At 36.8% G+C, this 18882-nt stretch overlaps 1 protein-coding gene and 1 long non-coding RNA gene across 2 annotated transcripts; one reads left to right on the top strand and one right to left on the bottom strand.

Annotated features, from left to right (window-relative positions):
• Positions 1-11596: 11596 nt before the first annotated feature.
• Positions 11597-13839, bottom strand: LOC147626694 (uncharacterized). The gene is made up of 7 exons (XM_086816860.1): positions 13537-13839; positions 13092-13420; positions 12884-12993; positions 12764-12802; positions 12302-12614; positions 11914-11973; positions 11597-11809 (listed from the first exon to the last, which is right to left on the bottom strand). The coding sequence occupies exons 1-7, from the start codon at positions 13727-13729 to the stop codon at positions 11597-11599; spliced, it is 1257 nt and encodes a 418-aa protein (XP_086672986.1). The 5' UTR covers positions 13730-13839.
• Positions 13840-16298: 2459 nt separating this feature from the next.
• LOC147626695 (uncharacterized) lies at positions 16299-17094 on the top strand. The gene is made up of 3 exons (XR_015268692.1): positions 16299-16390; positions 16550-16758; positions 16843-17094. It is a non-coding gene; the product is annotated as an uncharacterized LOC147626695 (long non-coding RNA).
• The last annotated feature ends 1788 nt before the right edge of the window (positions 17095-18882 follow it).

Here is an 18882-nt window from a genome sequence, read left to right on the forward strand (position 1 = left end):
CCAATAAGTTTTAAGAAGTTCTTGAGTTATGTGTGTATATTAAAGATTAAAACCCTAGAGCTAGAAGTCTTTGCACACTCATTTTTGTTTTCTTCAAGATAGTCAATAGACACTATAGAGGAGATATGACTATTTTGTTAGAAAGTAAGTGATCAAGGGTAATTTGAAATGAGGGGGTGTATGCACCTTAGAGATAGAAGTGTTGCTAAGGTTATGAGAAAATACACTAGTAAATTATAAACCTAGAAAGGTGTTCCCACTAGGCATGATAAGACTCCTAGCATGGACTTTGAGTTGAAGTAGACATGATAAGACTAAAGAGAAGGAAAAGGATATTAAAACTTCCTAGGAAGGAAGTTAGGACTCATATATGCCCTTTTAAAAGGGAGTAATGAGGAGCATGAGTCTCACCCATACTTGTAACCCTTTTTCCACCTAATAGTGTGAAGACTCAAGTCAAAGTCAAAATTGTAGCCAAGATTCAAAGTGAGGTGGACCACTTTATAAAATGAGTAAGAGTGTAGACCCAATACATGTATGCTGATAGGAATTCAACAGTTAAGGGGGAGGAGTGTTAGAAAATAAGTGATGAAGGAGAGGATACACCTTAGAGATAGAAGTGTTGCTAAGTTTATGTGAGAAATCAAACTAGTAAATGTTAGGAAGCAATGTAAACCTAGAAAGGTATTCAACATGCATGGTAGATTCCTAGGATGAAGACACCTACTTCAAGTGGGCATGCACATGATGTGTATTTAATCAACAAGAAGATCAGGGGGAGGTATACCTAGAATCAAGAGAGATGATAAGGGCATGTGTACGCGAGGATTAATAAAATACATAGAATAATGAATGAAGTGCATCAACATATTTAAATGCCCCCATGTAATGGAAATTGTGTTTGTGTTAGATCAACTCTCTAGCATGTCATTATCTTATCATTAGTGTTAATTAAATTTTCATGATTATGATCAAGTATTGAACCTTATCCATTACTATCCACCTTATTACTCCAGAATATCTAATTCTAATTTGGTATGAGAGCCTACCACTATCCCTTAAATATCTATGCACTCTATGATGTGTTTAACTAGTACATGTCATTAAGTATTAATGACTTTGTTAATCCAAAAATTTCCTCTTTTACCCATTCACTCTAGTAATCTCAAGTCAAGTGATTGGAGGGCTTCTCTTGAAGATTTTAAGAACCCCCATAAGCCCACGAGATCAAGGAGATCATTTACATCAAATAACATCAAGCATTCGGAGTAGAACAAACATAAATTGGGAGTGATTTCAGATCTATGTAGATTAGAGATGAGATCAATAAGTAGTATAAGACACTTTTTATGATGAAATTGAAGATATAAGAATATTTAGCTATCATTGATCCATGATCATGTCAACTCTTATAGCTTGATTTGCTCTCTAACCTAGTCAAATCTTCAATCTACTCTTTGTTTTATAACAAACCATTACCTACAAATAGAGTGTAATTAATGCATAAATAAGTGTTAATATTAATCTTTAAGGGTTTAAATATCCGATTAGGCCATTGATAATCTTCTATTTTGTATCATATTACACTCCAATTTCATTTGGGGACATATATCACTAATTTAAAACATGTTTTTTTATTGGCATTTTTGCTTTAAATAACGCAAAAGTTTATTTTTTTTTCAACTCTTGGATCGTTGGAAGCCTTTAAACTTAGATTTTATCTCTTCTTGTTTTTGTAACAAAGTGTGAAGGGGAGGTAAAATCTTGGAAAACTGGATTGGTAAGCTTTGAATAGAGGAAACCAAGCTTGCAATAGAAAGCTTTTAATACCAAGATTTGGTATACAAGGTTTGGAGATTAAATGCTTTTCTAACAAAAGAATAGTAAAGCATTTTTAGATTTAAAGCTTAATTAAGATTTACCAGAAGCTTTGTAAGAAAGCGTATGGCAGTAGCACGTAGCACTTACATAGACAATGGAGATGGCATGCCATTCGCATGAGGTGATATAATGTTGCCAGTAGGAGGCTAGGTGATCACCAAGTGGATGAGGGGAAAATATTTAACTAGCGGCGACGAGAATTTTAGCAGGGGCGGATGATGCGAAGTGGGTGCATTTTTTATTTTTTTTTAAAAGCATTTTTTTAATTTTTTTAAAATGTAGAACCCCACGTAGCATAGGAGGGTGAATTTTGTGATTCATCTCTTCTTCTTCCTTTTTTTAAGAAAAATCAATAAAAAGTTATTATGGCCCTCGATTATGGAAATTGACTCTAGAATCCAAGACTAGGAGGAGGTTGGATCCCTTGCCCTACTAGTAAATCACATCTATATGGCTTGATTATTAAGGAATTAAGAATTGAAGAAAGTGGTTTTGCAAAAAAAAAGAGGTGGTTTTTGGGTTTTGTAGAAGTTGTTCTGGAAACGTTGGTATTGAACCCTAGTTCTTGATCTTGATCTTAATCTAACAGCTCATAAGATTCCCATAAACCATCCAAGCTTTTGCCTAGAGGTTTTATAGCCTTCTTCGCTTTATCCTTAATGATGTCCAGATGTATTTATAGCCTTGTTCTCTTTATCCTTTGGATCTTTGATGATGTCCTCTCTTTGTCCAAGTACTTGTACCCTTGTTGAAGGCCTTCCCTCTTTCGTAATATTCCTCCTTGATTTTTAAAAGCTTTAGATATTATAAAAATTAAACCTTTGGCCTTCCTTGCACCAAATAAATTGCATAAACCTCAATTTTTTTTCTTTTTCTTCAAAAGTCTTTCTCCTTAAGTGGTTGCCAAATCTCTGATACCACTATCATGACCTCTAAGACACTTAGAGTAATTTCTCAACACAAAAATTACAGTAGAACATATATTTGCATAAACCTTAATAAACCAAATTAAACAAACAAAGAAAAACATGGAGAATGGAGTAGAAGTCACCGTCAACACAAGAGTGGATTGAATCCCCCCTCATTAGAGTGTGATCCTTGTAACGAGTCTCCCATATTTATATATATTAGAAAAAGTGCTTACTTCCCCAAAAGATAATTCTAAAAAGTGAGCACAAGCAAGTACTTTTCTTTATTTATATGTATTAGAGAAAGCGCTTACTTTCCAAAAAGCTAATTTCAAAAACGGAGCACAAGCAAGAGCTTTTCTTTATTTATATGTATTAGAAAAAGTGCTTAATTTTAAAAAAGATAATTCCAAAAATAAAGCACAAGTAAGTGCTCTTAAGTTTATGAGTGTGCAAGCTCTACAAAAAGATAGTAAGTATTAATATAAAGTATTGGGCCTACCAAACGTATAAAGTACTATTTGGTATGTACAAAGGTATAAGACCTTAGCCTTACCAAAAACATTAATTGGTGGCGACGACGAGACTTTCAGCAAGTGGATGATGCACAGCCCCGGTGCATTTTTTTTATTTTGTTAAGCAATTTTTAAAAAAAAATGTAGAACCCCACGTAGCATAGGAGGGTGAACTTTGTGATTCATCTCTTCTTCTTTTTTTGAAAAATCAATAGGAGGGTGAACTTTGTTACTATGGCCCTCGATTAAGGAAATTGACTTTAGAATCCAAGACTAGGAGGTTGGAGCCCTTGCCCTACCAATCACATCTATATGGCTTGATTATTGAGGAATTAAGAATTGAAGAAAGTGGTTTTGCAAAAAAGAGGTGGTTTTGAACCCTAGTTCTTGATCTTGATTTTAATCTAACAGCTCATAAGATTCCCATAAACCATCCAAGCTTTTGCCTAGAGGTTTTATAGCCTTCTTCGCTTTATCCTTAATGATGTCCAGATGTTTTTATAGCCTTGTTCTCTTTATCCTTTGGATCTTTGATGATGTCCTCTCTTTGTCCAAGTACTTGTACGCTTGTAGCTTTTTGAAGGCCTTTCCTCTTTCGTAATATTTCTCCTTGATTTTTTAAAGCTTTAGATATTATAAAAATTAAACCCTTGGCCTTCCTTACACCAAATAAATTGCATAAACCTTAATTTTTTTGTACTTTTTCTTCAAAAGTCTTTCTCCTTAAGTGGTCGCCAAATTTGTGATACCACTATCATGACCTCTAAGACACTTAGAGAAGGAGACTCTAATTTCTCAACACAAAAATTACAGTAGAACATATACTTGCATAAACTAAAGCATAAACCTTAATAAACCTAATTAAACAAATGAAGAAAAACATGAAGAATGGAGGAGAAGTCACCGTGAACACAAGAGTGGATTGAATCCCCCCTGTGATCCTTGTACCAGTCTCCCATATTTATATATATTAGAAAAAGTACTTCCTTTCCAAAAAAAGAATTTTAAAAATAGAGCACAAACAAGTACTTTTCTTTATTTATATGTATTGGAAAAAGCACTTAAAGCACTTACTTTTCAAAAAGCTAATTTAAAAAACAGAGCACAAGCAAGAGCTTTTCTTTACTTATATGTATTAGAAAAAGTGCTTAGTTTTCAAAATGATAATTCCAAAAATAAAGCACAAGTAAGTGCTTTTAAGTTTACGAGTGTGCAAGCTCTACAAAAAGATAGTAAGCATTAATATAAAGTATTGGGCCTACCAAAAGTATAAAATACTATTTGGTATGTACAAAGGTATAAGACCTTAGCCTTACCAAAATATAGATGCCTAAATATAAAACCATAAAAGGTGTTCACATGTCTTCCAAAATAGCTTATAGTGGTCCAACACATGTTTTACCAAGGATTAACACATAATCCACCACTCATTCTTTGCCTACATCCAAAATAGTAATAGTCAATGCACACATATGATTAAACACATTAATCATGACCATATCAGACTATCACACATATGATTAAACACATTAATATCAGACTAGCACACATATCTTGATTAAGCACATTAGTTTTGGCAGACATCGTAATAACTCACACAGCTTGATTAAACACATTAATCTTTGTAGATGATATAAAAGGGAGCATGCAAAAATACAATATCCCAAAATAAAATAATGGGCATCCCCAAAGAGGTTACGACTAACATATACACATACATTACTTATATTTACTGATGTAAAGCTACAAAGTAGGCTGGGGGATGTACTTGCTCTCCTTTACTAGGCGCGTAATGAGCCACGCCTGCCAGCTGGCCTTCTTACGCAAGCATGCAGTTAGAGTGTGATAATATTAATAAAGGAGACTTGATATATGAGCTTCTCACAAGTGTTAAAGAACTGAGAGAGAATCTTGCATATATTGATGAACACAGTTGATTGGTGAAGGGTTTATCAAATTCACACCAAGATTTTTCATCCACAAATCTTCTTATGATAAAGGGTAACCCAAATTCGCCTATGTTTGATGAGTTGGTTGCAGTATTGTTGCTAAGAAGATAAATATAGATAAAAGAAAATTAGTATAGGTGTGCCTGTAAAAAGGTAAAGGTAAAGGTAAAGCCTTCTCTCAAGGTGGTTATAAGCTAAAGTAGGAATCAACCTAGTCTTCCGACAAGGATGGCAAGAAGGGCCCGGGTGATAATCCTAAGAAGAAAGGAAAATTCAATCATTGTCAAAATCCAACTTGTTATATTAATCAATGGAGAAAAAAAGGTTTGAGATGGAGAAGAAGAAAGAGTCAAGCATGACTATAGCTAATTCATTACCACCAAGTGCTAAAAATGAGGAATTAGTGAATCATTCACATGATGATTGGGCATTGCATAATAGTTGAAATCAGAGTAAGTGCTCTTGGATCTTACCTTTCTCATTTTATTTGATTATCACCTTCTCAAGATTCTCTTTTGATTGTCTTAGATCGAGCTATCCTTTGAGTAGGCGCTTTTTGCTCTGACCTTTCTCATTTTCTCTCATTATCACCTTCTCAAGATGCTCTTCTAATTGTCTTAGATTGAGCTATTATTTGAGGTGGAGAAGGTATACCATATAAGTTAATAAATTTATTGGTTAATAAAGTAACATGATTTTTACAACTTCCAAGCCGTTTTTGTCAGATTTCATGACCTGTTTGCATGCTATAATGTTTCAACAAACATCCTAGGTGGGGAGTGTTCATTTGAATTGTCTTTATTCAATTTTAGGTTTCAAGTAGTGTAATGACATTTTTTTTTCCGACATGGTGTGTATATTCCATAAGTATAAAAAGGTTATCTCATCATCACTTCTTTGTCATCATCGACATTGCATGTTTGATCTCATCATTAACTGCTTTGATATCATTGTCATCATTGTTATCTACTTTTGCATCCCTGCTAGTGACATTTCTACAATACATTGTGTCATTTTCATACAATTTGCATGTCTCTTCACTATCAATTCATTAAATGGGCATTGCCAATACTTGTAGGTGTTGAAATATACAAGTGAATAGGGTTTCTGCGACAGGAACAAGCCCTTGGCAAGAGGTTGTAAAAGAGAATCTGTAAATGTGAGAGAACCTATGGAAAGTTGAGAAGTATCTACTGGGAGAGAATAAAGCGTAGCGTGAGGAGATTTAGGAGGTGTGGAGATATTCTGGGAGAGGTGGAGAGAATCAAGCAAAAGAGGTGGAGTGAATCAAGGAGAAATCAGTGGGATTGGATGCTATGGATATAAACTCTATAAATTAAGGCATTGGCCTAATGAGAATTTGCTGGTTTTTGATTATCCATGTCTACATTAAGCTATCAATTAATTACTCACTAATCATGTCTTAATTATCATCTAATCTCTTTGTTAATAATGTTGATTCTAGCATTTGATCCACCATAGCTCATCACATTGCTATAATTTTAACATGGTATCAAAGCCCAGCCTAGAATCCATCAAATTTATGAGCCCATTATCTAACTAATTAAGATTAGTAGATAATTAAAGAATAATCACTTTTGTAGTGTTTTCAAGTAGCCCATTGCACTCCCAACCAGAGTGGAGGGGATTAATCTCCCTCCAGGAGCAACATTAGGGCAAGCCCTTGTAGGCATACATAGCTAGCCTCCCTACGGGTTTGATTTTTTTGCGAGCTTTATTTGGCGAGCTTTTTGGAGATAAGAGAGTTTTATTCGCGCTTGTAAGAAAAATGATACATTTTGGTGAGCTTTTATATAGTAAGTATTTATGAAAGAGAAATAAATACATTCACATACATACATACATATACATGCATATTCTCAAACACACCTACCTACCTTCCTACATATATTCATACATACATATATACACACATTTGTACAATACATACATACATACATGCATGCATACATACATACCTACATACCTACCTACCTACCTTCCTACATATAAACACACATTTTATGTCAAAGAAACTTAAATATAGGCACAAACATACCTATCTATGTACCTTTCTTCCAATATTTATTTCAACACAAGTAAAAACAAGTATACCCGGATCATATTTTCTTACAAAAAGATTGAGTTCACATTTCCTTACAAGAAGATATATGGTTGGTACAACTCCTTTACCATAGCGTCGCAAGATACCTACAATAAGACTTTAGAGTACGTGACAGTATACTCCATCTCCCAAAGCAAGACAAAAATATTGGGTTCAAATTTTCTTATAAAAAGATTAACTTCACATTTCCTTACAAGCTTAAGTAGGCACAAACATGAGAGGCTTGATTAAAGCTTAAGTATAGGCACAAACGTCCTTGCTTCGAGGACGTGATAGTATATTGCCCACTTCCTCTGGTGATAGTGTCGGTTGATGCATTACCATATCCTCATTCTTATGTAATCCCAAAACTCGCAAGAAGACAAAATAGATATGCTTATATGCAACGTAAGACTTTCCTCTAGATTCTCTTTGGATGAAATCAGGACTGTAATCCCAAAACTCGCAAGAAGACAAAATAGATATGCTTATATGAAACGTAAGACTTTCCTCTAGATTCTCTTTGGATGCTTATATGCAACGTAAGACTTTCCTCTAGATTCTCTTTGGATGAAATCAGGACATGTACACCAAGGTTGTACCTTGATGTGTATAAAATAGTCCTCTCCACTCTCACATGCCAAATGAAAAATAGAGTAGGGGGACGACTGCATTGCACTCTCATTAAATTAAGGACTGTCGCTGTCATGGCCTCGACACTACCAATCCTCTTTTCTGCTTCTTTGAAAATCCAATGCCGCCACTTGGTTGATCTCTTTGTATTCTGTGTAGCATCATGTGGCCTCTTGTCACTTTCTTTGTTGCCCACTGCTTGTGTGGACGTTTCTCCCACCCCTGACACAAAAGGTTCCTCATGAGTAACATCTAACTTAAACCCTGCCTTTACTAATTTCTCTACCTCTTGGCTGGTTATGTTGGTCCCAACATCCACTTTCCACATATCTGGGTGTGATGGCTTGTATATTATGCTTGTAATAGTTGTGTCACGAGGCATTACGTAATACACAACACATCTACACACTTGCACACAGTGTGCAATTTTGCGAGACAAAAGTGACAAACTATTTTAGTTTTCTCATCCTCTGTCAGAAGTCCAACTACAATCTTTTTTGTCAGATGTCCATGAAAGGTGTTGTTATACCTTTTATTGTTCAAGTAAAAAGGACAGTTGAGCCTATGGCACTCCAAAGTACCAACACAATAGCTAATACGCACGGTACAACTTACAGACATGTTTGATGTTACTGGACGTATCCATAGGTGACCATCATATTTTTGCTCCATTCCGTCCATATTTCCTATTTTGCCATATGTTGGTGGAAACTCTAGGATGGAATCACCATCATAATGTCTTGGCACACCTCCTGGACTTGGATGACTCAAGTAACTTTTTCCAACAATGAACGTAGAAGAGAAGGTTGCTCCTTCTTACGAAGAACTGAAAGTATACTCTCTGAAGCAATACATTCATCTTCAGAGATATTGTGCTTTGAGCCTTTTGGATTGCTCGTGCCTTCACCTAGTTGCAAAACAGTTACTGAGCCATTCAAGTCATTCTCAGAGGAGGAGCTCGAGATATGAACATGGGTGTTTTGTGTCCCTAATTCTTTATCCACTGAAGTCTCCAAATGTCGGACATCTTGGGCAATGTAATTAGCACTAGAATCAAGACTATCAGCAGCACAGAGAGGACTACATTGTAGCATATATGTTTTACTTCGAGTAATATCTACGAGGTAGTTTTTATTGCCCTCCATATCATAATGAGCGATGATTTCCTATAGGCTTCCATTGGTCCTAGTAGCTTTCACTCCAGAAAGAGTGTGTGATGAAGGCAGAAACCCTTGTAGATATCCATGACTGACAACCGTGGTCTGGTGGAGAAGTATTAAAGTTTGAGATTTTTTGCTGCAGCCATCAAGCTCCCACTCAAAGGTGACAGTGTGCTCCATAGGGAAGGCAATACGAAGATGCAGAAAGGACATGAGAGACGAAAATGTGAAATGAAAATATAAAAACGAAGGAATAGGTGGAGTTTATGAAACAAAAATAGAAGATCAGGTATCTAGGTGGAGCAATCACGATTGAGAATGAAGGCGGTTAAAATGATAATACAAGGTAGAGCAATCACGATTGAGAATGAAGGCGATTGAAATGATAAAACAAGGTGGAGCAATCACGATTGAGAATGGTCACGATAATTTTTTTTTATAAAAAATATACAAATATATATGTATCTACAAATATGTAAAAAAATATACAAATATATACATTTATTTGTAAATATTATTTTTATAAAAGGCTAGTCTCTTTGTAAATACACACACACACACATGTCTATATTTATATATTATATTGTATATATTTTAGGCTAAGAATCTATTAGGATATATGTATTTTAGTGTGTGTGTGTGTGTATTTACAAAGAGACTAGCCTTTTATCTATTTCAGGATATATAGATATATTAGACTATATATTTAATGTGTGTGTGTGTGTGTGTGTGTGTGTGTGTGTGTGTGTGTGTAACCTAATAAATACCTAGACTAAAATATATATATATACATCAATATATATATATGTACATATATACATAGCCTAAACTATATTCTCTCTCTCTTTTGAGCCTAAATGTTTAAAAAAGTTTTAAAAGAGGATGATAATGGAGATGGTAAGAAGGTTTTCTGTAACCTTCGTATTAGAATATCCTTGAGTACATACACCTAAAATAACCTTCACAATAAACAACATCCATATAGATTGTTATGATTATAAATTTTTTTTTATAAAATCTTAAAAAATATAGAAGGTATTGGATTTATGGTGATTCTAGAACCACAAGATGCCCACCAATAGTGATTCCTTTTCATGTAAAATAATGTTGTTGAAGGGTTTTCCTAATATATACTATTATGCCTACTGTTAGTAAAAAATTATGAAAGCCTTAGAGAATACAAAAGGTAATTGATCTTACAACAAGGAAGTTTTAGAAAGATAATCTTACAATTGCATATCTTCCAAATGCATGCCACTTTTTCCAAGTCCAAGCATCCCTCTAGAGTAACCTTAGAAATATGCACGATGATAAGATCACATGAATTGGGGGCTTGTAAGATCATTTGTTGGACCACCTTGTTAGGTCTCATAGTACATAAGGGTAGATGAATTGAATGATGAAAATGGAGATGGTAAGAATAAAAATGGTAATAAATCTACTTTTCTAATGTACCTTCTAAGTACACATGGTCATCACAAGTGATCGAGGCTCCCACTTTCATGTTTGATGATATTGAGTTATCTAAATATTGTGGAGAATTGACTAGGACTCCCAACATATTGGAGCATGCCTGAGTACATATACTTAAGATAACCTTCAAATACATATAATAACATCCATATTGAAGAATCCTTCAATACATATGCCTAAGGCAGCCTTCATGAAAAACATAATAGCCTCCATATGGGATCTTATGGCTATCATAAAAGAATTATGAAAGCCTTAAAGAGTATAGAGGTCAACTGATCTATGATAATTCAAGGACCGTACGATGATACCCTTTCATATAAATAATGGTGTTTAAGGGTCTCCCCAATATGGATTGTTATGGCTGATAGAAAAAAATTGTGAAAGCCTTAAATAATATAGAATGTAACTGATCTTACAAGGAATTTTTCTAAAAAGATGCTCTTACAATTTCATAGGACTATTTTCTATGTATCTAAATGCATGCCACTTTTTTCAAGTCCAAGCTTCCCTCTATAGTAACCTTAGGAATATGTAAGAGCGCATGAATTGGGGGCTTGCAAGATTATGTGTGGGACCGCTTTGTTGTAGCGATCAATTAGCTAAGTCTCTTAATACTCAAGGGTAGATGGATTGAATGATGACAATGTAGATGCTATGGATGAAAATGGTATATTGAATCCTATTTTCCAATGTATTTTCAAAGTATACATGATGACTGTAGTTGATGGAGGTTCCGACTTTCATGTGTGATGATATTGAGTAATCTGGGAATTGGAATCAAAGTGAAAAATTGACTAGGGTTCCCAACATATCTGAGTATTGTTGAGTACATATACCTAAGATAACCTTTACATATACACAATAACCTCCATATCAAATCATCTTTGAGCATCTTTAACCGGTCATGATGCCTCCCTTGCCCCCGTTGCTCCAGCCACTCCAGGCTCCCGGCAGAGCCTGGGGATGGTCTGTGCTAGCGCAGACCATCTCCCAGCTCTGTCGGGTGCTTGGAGTGGCCGGAGCAACGGGGGGTGGAGGTGGCAGCGATGGTGGCTGAGAGTTGAGACTGGCCGGAGCAACACGGTGGTGGAGGTGGCAGCGATGGTGAGGAGGCGGCTGAGAGCTTAGACTGGCCGGAGCAACGCGGTGGTGGAGGTGGCAGCGATGGTGAGGAGGCGGCTGAGAGCTGAGAGGTGGAGGTAGCGGCTGAGAGCTGATGGTACTAGTTGCCCACTTGCCTCTGTCCTCTTTGCAGTTGTGAAAGAACACCTATTGATCAGCACAAGATACCTCCAAGTTCCAGGAAAGCGGCCAGTCCAGGCACCCGGCAGAGCCAGGGGATGGTCTGCGCTAGACAAGATGTGTATAACCTTTCAACCTAAAAAGATTTATAAATTCATGTTAATGAAGCAACACTATCAAATAGGAAAAATCTTCCGACTTGGTTCTTTATGTCATTACGTACATGAAATTTTTAATTGAAATGCAAGCAACCAATCTGATTTTTTTATTTTATAATGAGCATAGAGTTTTCAATTAAATCGAATTCTCCTTGAAGAGGTCAAGGGCCTTTATTCTTAATTTGTGAACCCAAGTTTGTCAACCTTAATAGGAATTTCAAATGTGAATGATCCATCTTTGTGTCCATCTAGCGGCGCAGACCATCCCCCGGCTATGCCGGGTGCCTCGACTGGCCGGAGCAACTGGGGGTGGAGGTGGCAGCGATGGTGGCTGAGAGCTGAGACTGGCTGAAGCAACTGGGGGTGGAGGTGGCAGTGATGGTGGCTGAGAGCTGAGACTGGCCGGAGCAACGTGGTGGTGGAGGTGGCAGCGATGGTGAGGAGGCGGCTGAGAGCTCAGACTTGGACGTTGCGGCTGAGAGCTGAGGAGGCGGCTGAGAGCTCAGACTTCGACGTGTGGCGGCTGAGAGCTGAGTGAATGGTACTAGTTGCCCACTTGCCTCTCTCCTCTTTGCAATTGTGAAAGAACACCTATTGATCAACACAAGATACCTCCAAGTTCCAGGAAAGCGGCACCATCAGAGGGCTTAGACTCTGTGATATATCTGGTTCTTGTAAGGATTATTGGGTCAATAGATACTAGCCAACATGGGCACCAGCAAATAGTGAAGCACACTGACCTTGAAAGGCTGAAGAGTCCATCCCAATGGAGGACCAGCCTGCCCATATCATACTGCCCGAAGCCATTATGTCTGGCTTCAAAACTTCTGCTACTTGGAAATTATCGTCTGCAGAGTCACGTCCCCTTGGCAACTTTGGGAGCTTCATGGCTGAATTGGGCCTTCGCACCCCCCAGAATTTGTGCGGTTGCAGTGAAATTGGGTGCACTAGTGTAGTAGTCCAAAACAGCCTGCATTGTGCATGCCAATTAGACAAGATCTTCAAGGCATAAAATGATCATCTAATTACACACATTAACAGCTTTAGCACTATTAAAATTGAGATTACCTTTGTGCCATTCGTGGTTGGGACAATTATAGCAGGGATTGGGATTGGAGCTAATGGAATGTTGAACTGGCTATCGAGTTTGGCTGCTATAACCATCACCACACCCACAGCAGACAAATTTTTGATTGTGCTAACAACATTGCTCAATGTGGATCCCCCTAAGAGGAAATCTATACTATAGCTGCAAATCAAGACTCTGCCTTGCACCATTGGCTTCTTGAACAAGCTCGCATCCTGGCATTCGTTGGCATTTGGAAGTGTGCTACTATCATTATCCAGAGCATCGCTTGCGAGTATCAGACTATACATGCCTTTGCCAGGGGTACTTGCTGATCATGCCCACCCATCCGCACACATCAGTATTGTCCTAAGAACCCTCTTCTTGTACTTGCTCTGTCTAATCAAACCATAAGATGATGATAGTGAAAGCAAAGGAATTACATACATGCAAGCCCTATTCCTTGGACTGTCACATTGTTGCCCAGAATCATCGAGTTTGGATAGGTCCTGTCATGAACACTGGCGGCAACTGAGCATATCCAAGGGCTGAAGGACAAGATTGACTGGGGATAAGGGCCTGCATTCCCTGCAGCTTGAGCCACAAATACACCAGCTTTGTTTGCCGAAAGCATTGCCATATCAAAGGTGCTGAAGTATGTAGCAACCCCAGCTGGCGTGCCACCTGGACCAATGGACAGGCTCAAAATGTCGACCTTGTCTTTCACAGCCTGATTGGAGTATGATTCAAAGATGGGTCTCGTCAATGTAAGGATTATTGGGCTACAAAAGGCAAGCAAAGATATATCTGGTTCTTGTAGAAACTTGCTATTGCAAATGTTATTGGTTGAGATCTCTTGACGATTGCATCATTTTTTGGTCAATGGTTGAGATCTCTTGACGATTGCCACATGGAAATGGGCTGAACTCATCTAGAGAGACCATATCTTCTCTGGAATCAGATGCGACACTTAGGATGCATGACTACTTTTTTTTCTTCTTTTCCCAACTGGTCATAGCTCCCCAGATCCTCTCCTAGTTACCATTTTTTCACTACCTATAAATGCTTGTGGGTAGGCATTTGTTTTAGCAAAAAAAGATGTAATGCATACATGGACATGCATACTCATTAAGAGTACATGTCATATTAAGGTATAAAAAATTATATATAGAGAAGAATGATAGAGCCCCAAGGGTATCACTAAAAAAAATGTATGATATGACATAAGTGCATAGCGAGACCTATTTTTAATTAGGCCATTTATAGGAGGTATCCTATTTATTAGTTCGCCATTGTCCTATTTACTTTTTATATTTATAGGATGTGGCCTATTTATTAGTCTCGCCAGCGCGTTTTGTATACATACAAGAAATGATATGTGTATTCACAAAAACCATGTAGACATACCTCTTTTTTAGTACTGTCTTCATGCAAGTTATATATGGAGGTTTTCTTAAGAGTGATGCCCTTGGGGATAGAACTTAATAAGTCTTGTTCACCTTTGGTGACTATGCATGTGACATATTGCTCTAGTTTATATGCCCAAGCACCCAAAAATGACTAGTTTCGATGCTAGGTAGCTGCAAATTGTTGTGGGATAGACTTGACATTTTGTCAAGTAGTATGCATGTAAGTGTGGGTCAATAAGACCACACACATGGGTAGAAGGAGATCCTCCCAAGAAACCTTATCTTTGGATTGTGGACCCTGAAGTGGAGCCCAAGTGAGCACCTACATAACCTAGGATGGACTTAGAAGCTATGCTAAATCCTATGGTCTCTTGTTTAGTCTGTTATTATCCTAGTCACATGATGTGATCATTTCGGTCTATCAGGGTGGTCAACATAAGTAACCTAGGATGGACTTAGAAGCTATGCTAAAGCCTATGGTCTCTTGTTTAGTCTGTTATTATCCTAGTCGCATGATGTGATCATTTCGGTCTATCTAGACTAGTTGTAGGGTGGTCAACATAAGTAACCTATCTAGACTAAGGTGATGTGATCGGCTGTTCAATCTATCCAGCCTAGTCCTAGGGTGGCCAAGATGGACCTACAATACATTTCAGTCTATCTAGACTAGTTGATGTGTGGTCAACATAAGTAACCTATCTAGACTAAGGTGATGTAATCGGTTGTTCAATCTATCCAGACTAGTCCTACTAGGGTGGTGGGTGGCTAAGATGGACCTATAGTACAACCAACCAAGCATATTGGAAGAATGCATTTAGGCTATCCTTATAACTCATCGTCGTCATGAGCCTAGTCATTTAAGATTTGATTTAAGGGCATTACCAAGCCCACAAGGGGAAACCATACGTCATTTGGGTATTACCAAACCCAAGGTAATGACTATCTACAAGGACACACCTAGACATAGAATTAGGGATGGAGAAGGCAAACTCATCACATCCTAAGAATAATGTAGCCAAGACAAAGTTGTCTGTCTCTAGGTTGGATACCAAGCACTCTAGCTCTATGGTCTTGTAGAATCTATGGTAAATATGGTCTATGAGAGGGGTGAGGGTAAGGAGTTCTACTAATCCACTCATCAAAAGGCATCTCGATCATAGCATGATGAGTGTGATAACATGAGAGGAGGGTAGAAGCTAGGGAGTGTAGAGCAAATTAATAAACCATACTAGTACTATATTTATACTAATATACTTAATAGATATACTCATAACTATACTTATGTCTATAATATTTTTACTCATAACTATACTTATATTTACTACCATTCATATTTATATTTATACTTACAAATAAAGTGACTTGGAGATATACTTATAATTATAATTCTCATAGAATCTACACATTAAACACTGATCTATTTTCAAAGAATCTAAAAATTAAAATATAATCATAAATTTTATTAAAGTTAAAAAGTATTTTTATTAATTAAAGATGGTGATTAGTACATAACGACCCCACAATCTCAAGGATGTGGGGGGGTAATACATTGCTTGCATGTTACATAGTATTCACATCTCCTCCTAAGCTTTTTACCATGTGGATTAAAATCTTGGTTAGAGGATCATCTAACATCAATGTTATCTCTTGCCTAAGAAATGCAAGAGGCCTCTTTATATTGCTTGTAACTAGTTGTACCTCTCTATTTTGCACTTGTTACACATACATAGTGTTTTCCAAGTAATGAAGTTACTAACCATTAAAAAAACTATATTAGGAAAACCATGCTTTTTTAGTCACATTCATTCTAATCATAGCACTTCTCACCTAAAGGTAACATCCAGCTTTGAAACTCAGGAGTTTATTCCAATCATAGCAGGTCTCACCTAAAGGTAACATCCAACTTTGTAACTCAGTAGTTCATTCCAATCAGAGCAATTATTTGTATGAGAATGGAGAACGGGTAAGTCATAATCTCTCAAATATTTCCCTTTATGTATACATGTTATGTGGTATGGATATCCAAACATAATGTTTTCTCGTTATGGTAGGTGGATACATTGGCGCTTAGTATGTTCTATCGAGTAAATTGCCATGTCCCTATTATTGATCGCGAGGCTGGGCAAAATGTTTTAAAGAAGTTATTTAACGCTCAACGAAATTTCATTTTTGAGAAGAATAAGAAGCATTCATTCCAACGCACGATGGTCTTGGAGCGCTACATTCGAGGTGGTGCAGAAAGATCTCCTATGTTCTTTAGGTGAGACAATTTTCATTCTGTTCATTTTCATAGCTACTTTTTCAAAATACTTAGATGCACGTTTATGATTGCATTTCATTGTAGGTGGCTAGTGGAGACCTTCTCAAGTGAAGGAGATGGTGTCTTGGACGTTTTTGCGGGATGTGGAGGCTTGGGACGTGCATGCCAAGGGTTAAAAAGGTACTATATGGGGATAGAGAATGACATGGAGGTAGCCAGAGCATGTCTGGGAGATTTCTCATTAGAGGATAGGTCGGGATGACACGTAGAAGATTGCTATAGTTTGTGGATCAAAAGACTTTGTAATCGAGATTGTCATGGTTTGGAACTTTAAAGATCGATATATATATTTTTGATCTTTAAAAGATTGTGTTTTATATTTAAGTAAGTAAGAAAGTATGTATGTATGTATATATGTTAGTGCGTAGGTAGCTCTTGTATGTATGTATGTATATGTATATGTACGAGGTGTATGAATTTAGGTAGATATATGTATATATATAATTATATCAATAAGTATGATGTGGATCAAAAGACTTTGTAATTGAGATTTTCATGGTTTGGAACTTTAAAGATTGGTATATACATTTTTTATCTTTAAAGGATTATTTTTTATATTTAAGTAAGTAAGTAAGAAAGTATGTATGTATGTATGTATATATGTTAGTATGCAGGTAGCTCTTGCATGTATGTATGTATATGTATATTTTGTATGTGTATATGTATGAGGTGCATGAATTTAGATAGGTATATGTATATATGTAATTATATCAATAAGTATGATGTGGATCAAAAGACTTTGTAATTAATATTTTTATGGACTAGATCTTTAAAAGACTAAAATTTATATTGTTGGTCTTTCAAAGCTTGTTATTTATATGTAAGTAAGTTCTTGGTCCTTTACAAAGCTCATAGTAAGTTCTTGGTCCTTTGTAAAGCTCGGACTACTTGTTCATTGCTCCAAAAAGCTCGGCAAAAAAAGCTCGCAAAAAAAAAATCCCCCCTCCCCACAGTCCAGGCAAAGCAAATTGGCGCAGCAAATCGCCCTCTACAGCTCACGAAATTCACAATTCTGCAAGTGTATCTTTTTTTAAGATAATTTGATATTTTTGCTGCTCTAGATCAAATAGCTCTAATTCCTCTTGGCCCTAGAGGTTTTCAAGGGTGCTCTACAAGCTGGTGAAGACAGATTTTGATTTGATCAAGTCTACAGTGAGATCCAAGCAGGTGACTGGTAAAATAGAGATTAAACATTCAATGTTTGGTCAAATCTTGTGTTTCTTGGCTTAATCCTCTACTAGACTGATTGCTATTGATGGCTTTGAAAGGATTCAACCTCATTTGAACTCTAAGGCCTCAAATCTGGACTCCTCGCATACTCTATTTTTTGCAGATAAAGTAAATGATTAATTTGTTAATCAGTGCTAATCACTATTTTTTGGTGCAATTGAGGGTTCAAATTAACCAATTAGGTATCTGATGCAGATCCCTATAACTTCAGATTGCAATTCGGAGATGGTTTGATACTCCAACCATTCCGTGTACAAATTGGTTACCCTTGATTTAATGTAATTTCTGGTGGTAAAATTATGCTGATAAATTTATGGTAATCATCATTTTGCATTTACCCCTTGGTTAATGCCTGCAAATCACAATCAAATTCAAGATTATTCACAGCTAGAGTTGCATTTGGGAAAGTGCATACGAATGAATACTATATGCATTATGTATTGGGTACATTACATCATTGTAAAAATGGGATCAGACACTACCCTTGTCCTGAATAAGGGAAGAGGCATGACCTCCCACATAGATTTGGGTTTTCATTGCATAATGACACAAGATAAACATCAAGAGCCCAAAAGAGCTGTCAACAATACATTAAAACATGTTGCTCACATGGAGCAAGAACTGACGGCGATCAAGCTCATGACCCCAGCCATGAAAGAAGAAGAACATCTCTTTCCAAGAGGAAGATCCACACCGAGAAAAAGAGCTAGAGGAAGCATTGAAGGAAGACATGGACGCGTGAAGAGAAGCTGCCCCACAACAAGAAGATTGAAGACAAGAGAAGATGTGAGGCTCCAAGAAGTGAGAAGCCATGTGAAAATCTCTGAGAGAGTG

This window comes from Cibotium barometz, chromosome 22, assembly GCF_041138505.1.
Source record: "Cibotium barometz isolate CiBa-2024 chromosome 22, ASM4113850v1, whole genome shotgun sequence".
Lineage (NCBI taxonomy): Eukaryota > Viridiplantae > Streptophyta > Polypodiopsida > Cyatheales > Cibotiaceae > Cibotium > Cibotium barometz.